This window comes from Rhea americana, unplaced genomic scaffold (genome assembly GCF_003343005.1).
Source record: "Rhea americana isolate MKP2758 unplaced genomic scaffold, rheAme1 scaffold_196, whole genome shotgun sequence".
Classification (NCBI taxonomy): domain Eukaryota; kingdom Metazoa; phylum Chordata; class Aves; order Rheiformes; family Rheidae; genus Rhea; species Rhea americana.
Genome location: NW_028186105.1, coordinates 500279 through 509340, shown reverse-complemented (window position 1 = coordinate 509340; position 9062 = coordinate 500279). Strand labels below are relative to the sequence as shown.

The 9062-nt window shown below is 56.6% G+C and overlaps 3 protein-coding genes across 3 annotated transcripts in view; 2 read left to right on the top strand and 1 right to left on the bottom strand.

The window, feature by feature from the left end:
- Positions 1-5: 5 nt before the first annotated feature.
- DCTN3 (dynactin subunit 3) lies at positions 6-4769 on the top strand (the record flags this gene model as incomplete). The annotated part of the gene is made up of 6 exons (XM_085303060.1): positions 6-132; positions 1159-1245; positions 2065-2148; positions 2903-2961; positions 3696-3755; positions 4333-4769. Coding segments are annotated over 6 exons (507 nt in total), but the record flags the coding sequence as incomplete, so codon positions are not given.
- RPP25L (ribonuclease P/MRP subunit p25 like) overlaps positions 3763-9062 on the top strand; it is a 9940-nt gene continuing 4640 nt past the window's right edge. Inside the window, exon 1 of the mRNA XM_085303027.1 lies at positions 3763-3858. The gene's annotated coding sequence lies outside the window, so the exon portion shown is untranslated. The remainder of the gene's footprint in view (positions 3859-9062) is intronic.
- LOC146596942 (uncharacterized) lies at positions 6301-9056 on the bottom strand. The gene has a single exon (XM_085303071.1). It carries the CDS (start codon positions 8704-8706, stop codon positions 6352-6354), a length of 2355 nt encoding a protein of 784 aa, XP_085159197.1. The 5' UTR covers positions 8707-9056; the 3' UTR covers positions 6301-6351.

Sequence of the window (9062 nt, the reverse complement as noted above, 5' to 3'; positions counted from 1 at the left end):
CCGCGGGTGGTGACGGGCTCCGTCCGCTGCGCTTGTTCCCCCCGCAGGTGGCGGACGGGCTGGTGAAGGTGCAGGTGGCGCTGGCCAATATCGCCAGCAAGAGGGAGAGGATCAAAATCCTGTATAAGAAGAGTGAGTGGCCTTCGCGGGTAGGGGGCGGCTGGGTCGGGTTCTGTGTAAAAAGGGGTGTGTGGCGGCGGCGGTGGTGGGCAAAATAGCTTGTTTGAGAGGCTTCATTTCTTTAAACAAAACYCCTCCCTCCCCGGCAAACACCTTTTCTTTTACCTTCTCATTTTCTGTATTTAGTTTAGAAATAAGAGAATAACTGAGCAAGGAGTCTGTTCTCACACTTCTTCCATTGAGGGGCTGGGGGTGGGAAAGGGCCTGCTTAAACCTGTTGTTATTTGCTTTATATTTCTGTCAAAAGAAYAYGCAACAGTTAGCTCCATGTGAAACRCAAYCCTTCAGYATTGTTAGAGCAGGAGCTTTCRGCAYGGCTTCTTGCACATTCAGATGCTCAGCGTTTTGAGTCGTATTAGCCCCTCTCTCAGTTGAAACAAGAAGSATCGCGTGCAGCCGCTGGAGGTGGCATCTGGGGAGCTGTCTCTGAACTGGGATGTACCTGAARTGGATGCAAGAGCGATGCTTCGCACTGCTAAATCACCTCTTGCTTATGGTCACTGGGGTTGCAGTAGTAGTGGGCTCTGTAGCGAGCATTAGTGTGGTCCGAAACTACAGTGCCTGTTTGGTATAAAAATGTTAAGTATATATTTTTAGCTGATTCTAAGCTTGCTTCTTTTCAACAGTAAACGGGATCAGATTATTTACTAGTTTTACTTTAAGGGCAGGAAGGAGCAGATCTAGCATTGTTAGCCAAATAAAAAGCAAATGTTACAGGTGTCGCACAGGCTCTGCTTCCGTAACTSAGTAGTTACAGGGCTTAAGACATTTTGTAAGCTCTTGGTTAGCGTTCCAAAGTCACCCATTTTAAAGTGCTGTTGCAGTTCATGATTCTGGACAAAAAGAAACCTAAATGGACATAATCTACAAAGATGTATCATAAGATTCACATCTTGTGTACAGCACAGTAGAGAGTTGCACTTGCAGAGATTATAGTATTTCTTCTAATTTTATCTCCAAACTTATTTTTCATTCTAGTTGAAGATGTGATAAAATACCTCGATCCTCAGTACATTGATAGAATGGCTGTTCCAGATGCCATGAAGCTGCAGTTCATCTTGGCAGGTATGACATGAAATGAGAGGAAACAGTTCTTTAATAACACTGCAAAAGTTTTCTTTTAAATAGACTGGAAAGGGATAAGTATTGTAGCTTAAAAGATCTGGAAAGGCATCCTCTTTGGATCTGATCAGAGACGTGATTAGAACAAGTGTGTCTGTCATCCTTGGTGCTTCCCTGCTTGTGTTCGTGCCACAGCTTTGTCAAATCCAGACTTTTTAGTGTTGAGTAGTTTAACCCTGAATTGGTAAAAGAATGAGAAGAAAAACTAGAACTAAGACGGTTTTTCAAATCCCAGTCCTATTATTCCCTTGACTATGACAAAAAGTGTAGATCTTCAGATATATATTGAACACTTTCTACCCTTACCCTGTTTTCCCCAAAAGTGTGGTTCAGCTTTGTTTGTGTGTTTATTTGTTTTATAGTCTATGAATGAAACTTGGTGCAGATTCTTCTGTCTTATATTAGAGTGAATGAGAATCCAGTGRTGAGGAGCACAGAGGCAAAATAAATTCAACCACAAGTCCATTTGTGTATAGCTTGAGGGGAGAACAAGTTGCCTTTTGGGGCTACAGATGACTGTTTAAGAACAATCTTTCATTGAAGACTAAAGCCTTTGAGGTCAGAGGCTTAGGAATCTTCTAGTTTTATTCTAGTTTTGGCTGCAAGATACTTTATATTTGCCAAGTTGCTCTTTGTGCTAGATGTGAGCGGTTTAAAAAACTGATCCATACTTACTACTCCAAAGTTGCCTTTCCAGTGTTTGTGAAAAGCCAGAGCAGTTCTTGTGTTCKCTGATATTTCTTTTTATCTCTTTTCAATCAGAGGAGCAGTTTATTCCTTCCCAGGCAGCCTTGCTGGAGCAGGTGAAGAACCTCCAGCCCATCTTGGACAGCTCCTGCATCCAAGGTACTGTGTGTTCTTCTGCAAGTTTTCTCTGAGCTGCAGTACTGTTCCCCACCTAGCTGTAGCCTCTGCCACTTTTTTTTTTTTAATTCGCGCCACAGACTTGAGGAAAAGAGATCTAACCCAGTGTGAGTAAAGTAGGTTTAAACTTATTCTGTCTGCTCATCCCTCATGCTGCACTAGCATCCCAAGGAAGACCTCTGTCCAGAAGCACGCGGCGTGGTGCAGAGCGTAGCCGGGTGTCGTAGGCGTCACCAGCAGACGTCAGTGGGAAGCAGGGCTGTGTCATAAGGTTGAGGAGGTGATTGAGGAGGCTGAGGAGCAGCTCAGAGAAGGCACGTTTGCAGAGACCGGTGGCTAYGTGCTGTGTACAATCACCAGACTGACACAGAGCTGCTCCAGCCTGCTGCTTATAAGCTGTCTTATTGCCAGAACATCCCTGCTCCTGGCATAGGCAGAGATTCCCTTTTAATCGCCTGCTAGAGTGTTCCAGCTGCTCTGATGTAGCTCTTGAGTAACTCAGTGCAGGCATCACCTAACTCGTGCCATCATGAAGTAGTAAGCAAAATGAATTTGATATTTAATGTACAGTGTAAMTGGGCACATTTCACAGTATAAAGGGTGTGTTTCTGGCATGGGATGTTTGCATTCGGAGCAGAGTTGTGCTGTGATTTGCCCTTGGAATTTACTGTCTTCATTCTGATAACTAATCCCACATGATGTAAAACAAAGCAAATGGATTTCTTTCTGCTTTCAGCTGTTCCTGACCACGCARCCAAACTACAGCGACTCTCTCAAATCCACATACAGCAGCAGGTAATGTGGATGTGGCAGCTTTGGCTAGCCRAGAGGAGAGACCTCTTGCTAGTGCGTATACTGACGCTCCTGTGTTTGCAGTAGTCTAAATTGCTTGTTTATACTAKTTTTTTCATCTTGTCCAGGATATTTACTTTGCTCTTCTAGAGAAACTTAGGCRTCTTATTGGGGGACTAGCCAGTGTTTCTGAGAACTGAGTAATTAGTTCTGTGCAACTAGTGCTTTGCCTAGCATAAGCCCATACAGAGATTTGGGAGCAGTTCATTAACTACTATGAGTTTAACCAGCTGCTTTCCTACTTTCGCTGGGACACTGAGGTAAAGCACTGCACTTAGCCAGTGTCCCAGTCTCTGGAAGGCTGTTGATACTGTCACCTTGTCCCTTCTCCCTTCCCTTCCCCATGTGCATACTCCTTGAGCTGGTGATGAACATCCTGGGCAGCACCTAATGCCCCCTCTCAGCAGTTGTGCTGTGAGTGTTTTAATGGCCTGGTGGCCAGGGATGTGCCACAGCACGCTTTCCTTCTCGAGTAAGCCCATGTGCTTGGGCACGTCATGTGCACTGGTATTTCTCTGTAACCTTTCRTTTCTCTTAACTGTCAAAACACCTCCAGCTACAACAAGCTCTTATCTCAGTACTGGCTTTGGATGACTTTCCCCTCTCCACTATCAGTGACTGGGAAGACCAGTGTCCTGGAGCTTATTGCTCACTCACTGAAGCTCCCTTCTTTGCAGGAGCAGTGTGAAGCTGTCACTGACACTGTCAAGATGCTCCTTGAAGACTACAACAAGATGGTATCCTTTTAGCTGGTGCCTCGGACATAACGCAGCTGAAGCACTTGTCTGTCTCCTGTGCCTGCTTGCCCCATCACATACTGTTGGYAGCCCCCAGTGCCAGGTCAGTGCCCTTTCTGGTGCTATGTCTGTGTCCCTGTCATTCCCCTCATCCAGAGCAGAGCTGTGTCACAGGGCTACCTGAGAGCCAGGCAGGAAGAGTGGGGTGTCACCTGCAAGCCAGAGCCTGTGCTAGATGGTGCTCACAGTGCAGCTGGGCATGCAGGAGCACTGGGACGTGGTTCGAACGTGTTGGTTAGGGAGCTTTGGGCCGCTCTGGATCAAGCCCCTTGAAATGCTGTGCTTACCAGTGTTCAGAAGCACTTCGTGGATTCGAATCTGTRTCTGGCGCTGTGTGCTGGCTTAGGGCTTTGGCAGCCTGAGTCACTGGGGGCTTTCCACATGCTGATGCTCCAGGTCTCTTTGTCCATCCGTCAGGGTTACAGTTACGCTGTCAGGAGGTTCTCAGATGGTGTTTTGACCTCAGTCTCCTTCCCTGAAGCTTCCACATCCTTTTTTCCTTAAGAGCCGTGTCTAGACTCTGCTTCTCTCCAAGCAGTTTGTCCAGTGGGACGAAATGCTGACACAGCTGGAAATGGCCAAGAAAGTGAAACCTGCGGCAGAGTGATGGCAGCGCTGGGAGCGAGGGGAGCCGCAGGCGGGGGCCCCGGCACTGCTGGCCTGGGGATCTCAGGAGAGGCTGCAGCACGGCTCGTGCCCAGGGACCTGCCATCTCAGCAGTGTGTCTGTCCGCTCAGCAGGAGCGTGCTGCGAGTGGTGGCGCAGGCTCTTGGGGGCACCCTTGCTTTGTGGCTGCATTTTGTCCGCCTTGAAGCGAAGCCATGCTCTTGGTGTTCTCTTAATATGCCACTGTCTGCAAATCTTGCACTTCATGGAATATCTTTTGTTTTGTAACTTATTTAAAAGTCCCTTTCTGCTGTTACTGTAGACCATAGTAAAGTCTTAAAACACTAACTGGGTTGTCTCTCCCTCCCCTTGGTATAGTCAGGACAAAGACTGGGGCCAAGCTCGGGATTACAGCTGTGTGTGGTGCTGATGCAGCTTGCAGCTGGTATGCCAGGAGGAAGTGTTATCCCTAGCAGCCAGAGGTCAGGTGGAGTCAGGTGATGTCCTTGTGGGAGGTCCTGTCCATGATAAACATCGGGAGAAATAGAAAATGCCTGTGCCTGGTGCTGGGCTCCCAGCCTTGGGCAGTACTGTGAATGCTAATTCTCCTAAAAACTAGCCTTGTCTCACGGCTTCCTCCAGCAGCGAGCCATAGAGCGCTGTCTGCACWCTGGGAGAATCCCACCGTCTTCTGGTACAGCAGCTCCAGCCTGGCGGGTCTGTGTCTGAGGGCAGGTAACCCCCTTCGGTCACACAGACGTGCCTGGGTCGAGGCACGTGGCCCTCCTTGCGTGGGTAACCTGCCTCTTCCCACTTTCTTGAGCTGCCCACRTCCTGTTAGTGGTGGCATGGTGGGCTTCTGCCTCGGAGGAACGGGGCCTGACAAGGCTTTTTCACCCAAGRAAGTTTCCCAGCCCTACACCTAGAGGAATGTGCAGCTGTTGCCTTAGTTGTGTCACTGCTTACTGGAGAGGCTGCTTCAGTGAGGGCTCCTGGCCTCCCCTTTCCCATTCAGGGAGGGGCGTTAGCTGTGCCTTGTTGGGTCTGGGTAAAACCTGGAGTTTCTCCCAGCAGGAAGGGGCTGTTCTTCAAAGGGCCARGTGTGAGAGAAAGTTCATTTCAGGTCCTGTACCAGCCCCTTACGGAATTGTCCCTCACCAGACTCAGGCCTGGTGCTGCTCTGGGCAGAACTGGTTCGGAGTTTTTAGCTCCAGAGCTGTCTGGTCTTCACTGTGCATGAGGCAGTTTCTTGGCCTGAGCTGAAAGCCAGAGGAAGCTTTTCTCCCAAGAACTGTAATGGTTTCCAGAGACTTGAGTTTTCACTGCCATCGTACGAAATCCCTTGAGSAAAACCTCCAGAATCTTGAAGGAACTGAGACTGCCCAGCAGGTGCTAGGCAAGGTYCCGGCTGTAGGGAACTGCTGTAGGGGGTTTGGATGTCTGTGCTTCCTCCCGAGTGAGGCGGCACTGGAGTACTGCTGTGGGACCAGCAAAGCTCCGTGGTGCCTGCTGCTCTCCTGACGGTTTTAGCGAGCTCATGCCTGGGCAGCCCACTCCAGAGGCGCCCACAAGAGGGGGCTCCAGGCCGGCAGCAAGCCCTCRCGTCCCTAAAGGGGTTTAGGAGGCCCTGCTAGCCCTGGGATCCAGCTAGAACTGAACGTTTCTCTCGAGTCAGGACCTGACGCGCTCTGCCAGGCTGGGCCCTGCTCGTGCTGGGATTGTGGGGACGTGCTGTGGGAGAAGCTTGTACGAGGTGTGAAGGTGGAGCGGTGATGTTCAGCGGTGCGTGGGACCAGCAAGGAGAAAGATCTTTTCAGCAGTCGTGCTTCAATGTTCATCAGCCTTAGTGGCAGAGTGAGGCCCACAGAACGTGCTCAATAAGAAAATTAGTAGTTTATTAAGAAAATAGAGGCTTTTTAGACCAAATACCTCAYAGAGCCTGGCATTGCCTCTCCCTGGAGGCCGGATGGCAACTGCGCTCAGTGCTAGAGCTCCGCAGGGACGGTGACAGCTTCCTCTGCCGTGAGCACACCCCCTCCCGCACTGAGYGGGGGCTGTCCCTGCGCGGGCCTGGTGCAGCCCCCTGGGCACTGCAGCTGCAGGCTTGGTGCAGCTGGCATGGGCACGCATGTCCGGTGGCATGGGCACCGCAGTGCTCCAGCGAGGCCGAGCTGCCTCTGCTGGAAGTGTCTTCCCCACTGGATGGTTCAAAGGTGCAGCGTGGCAAAGCTGCCTGGCCTGGCATCGCCTGCGGGACGCTGCCGTGTGCCCGCGTCCCCTTGAAGCTGACGTGTTTGTGGGTACTCCAGGACTGTGCCCTGGAGCTCTGGCAGCTCCTGGGGCTGGCAGGGCGCTGCCCCCCAAGCTGGCCTGCCCCAACCCTGCGGGGTGGCCGCCTCCTGAGACTGCACCTCCTCCTCTGGCCAGGCACGTCTCCGCTGCGCGCTCCTGGGAGCTGGTCAACACCAGCCACGGGTGCCCGCTGCTTTAGACCATGGCGGGGGGCACCCACACCCTCGTGGGGGCCCCACGACCCTGTGGTCCCCTCTGTGCTGGTGGACGCCTCCGGAGGGATGGCAGCAGCCAGGCGGGACCTGCTGTCGGCACTCCTGGCCCTGGCCTGGCTGCCGCCCCAGGGGCTTTGTCGGGCTCTGGGCGCTGCTCCCCGGCGGCGCCGGCGCAGCCAAGGCGCGTGGTCGCTGGAAGGGCGTCCGGCTGCAGCTTCGCCGTGTCGGGGCTCCCTTCGCGCCTCGCTCTTCCCGCACAGCTCCTGGGGCCCCGGGGCCCCCGGCTTGTGCCCTGGGCCCACAGCGGGGCTCCGGGGGGCTGCGCAGACCCTGCCTGATGCCCAGGGCACGAGGCCCCGGAGGAGCCTCAGCAGGACGGTGCCCGCCGCGGCACGGGGCTCCTGAGGGCGCTGCTCCGTGGGGCTGCCGGCCGCGCCCCCAGGCGTGCGTGGGCCTGGCTGCCYGCTGCAGGCGCCCGTGCTGGGCGCCGAGCCAGGAGGGGGGACACTGCGCGCCACCTGCCCCTGGGGCTCCGGCAGGGACGAGCAGTGCCCCAGGTGCCAGGCAGCCGTGGACCCCCTGCCCCTCTCCTCTGCTGGAGGAGGAGGCCGGCATGGCCGAGGGGGGCTGTGGGGGGCSAGGAGTGCCCACGGCTCTGCCATTCGGGGCAGGGGAGCACAGCGTGGGGGGGATCTGCTCTGGCCCTCAGACCCCTGGCACTGTGGGGGTTCGGTGGTTGGGCGCAACCCAGCGGGGCCCTTCTCCGCAGGGATGGGCGCTGGGACKCGTGGCTGTGCCGGGCACGGGGGCTCCGCGGGCTCCTGGCATCCTGGCCGTGGACACTGCTGCAGGCTCCTGGGGGCTGCCATGCCCCGGGGCCCCCCATGCGCTGCAGCGCGGCACCCACAGACCCGTCTGGCTCGCGTGGCCTCATGGGCAGCCTGCGAGTCCCGGACGCAGGGGGGCAGGAGGAAGGTGCCCAGCGCCCGCTGCACGATGTGGCGCTCCAGCCAGGGTGCCGAGACCTGCAGCCGGGCCAGAGGGAGCCCCTGGGGTGCAGGCTCCCCCGGTGCAGGGTTGGGGGCCCCCATGGGCCTCTCCGTTATGCGGGGCTGGGCTCCTGGGAGCAATGGAGGGGAAGGAGATGGCTGGAGGCCGGGTGCCTCCATCCCGTCCCGMAGGCTCCGGCTCTGGGCCATTTCCTGCAGACCGGCCTCGAGCGCCCGCAGGATCTGCCTCCTGCTCCAGCGCAGCGTGGCCACGGAGGCTGGCGGTGAGCAGCCTCTGTGCCCGGCGCGCGTCTCCAGCCGGCTCACAGCCTCCTCGCTGGCTCTCATCTTCTCCAGGAAGGGCATTGCAGCCGCCGCGTCCCCCCTGGCCAAGCTGGTGGCTGCAGGGACGAGGACCGGCGAGACCACAGCAGTCGCTGGTGCCCAAGGCTTTGATGGTGTCTGGCGCTTCCCCGGGGCTTCGCTAGTCGCAGCCGCCTCGTCGCCGGCGCCGCCGAGCGCCCCGGGCAGGGAGCCAGTGCCAGGAGCTGCGTGGCTGCCCTGGCTGCCCAGCGGGGACGGCGGCACTGGGCCGGGGCTGGGGCCGAGCAGGTTGCGGCAGCGCTGCAGCCGCTTGGCGCGGACGTGCAGCTCCAGGGCCTCGCGCTGCTCCTCGGGCAGGAACAGGGCCTCGGGCACCGCGATGTGGACGGGCACCGGGCGAGAGCGCGGCTGCCGGGCCCCCGGGGACACCCCGCACTGCGGCTGCACCGGCTTCTCCGGCTGCATGTCGGGGCCACCGGCTCCGTCCGGCGGGAGCCGGGGCGGTGCTGGCTGCGGTGTCTCCAGGGACCGCCGCACCGCTGCCGGGAAGATTCGCAGCCGCGTCTCCAGGCACTTCCTCGCCGTGTGCACCCACAGCTTGCTGCGGACGTCCCGGCTCAGCTCCAGCTTCGGCACAGCAGCGGCACGGCCCGCTGCTCCGGGCCGGCTCCCGTCCTCCGCATCGGCCACGCGCGAGCCCGGGGCGGTGAGATCGGCCTCGACAGTGACGTCTGCCGCCGGCCCAGCTGGTGCCGCCGCCCCATCCGCTGGGCCGGGGGGCTCGGGGCTGGGGGCGGCCGAGCCCCTCCCACGCGGCCCCC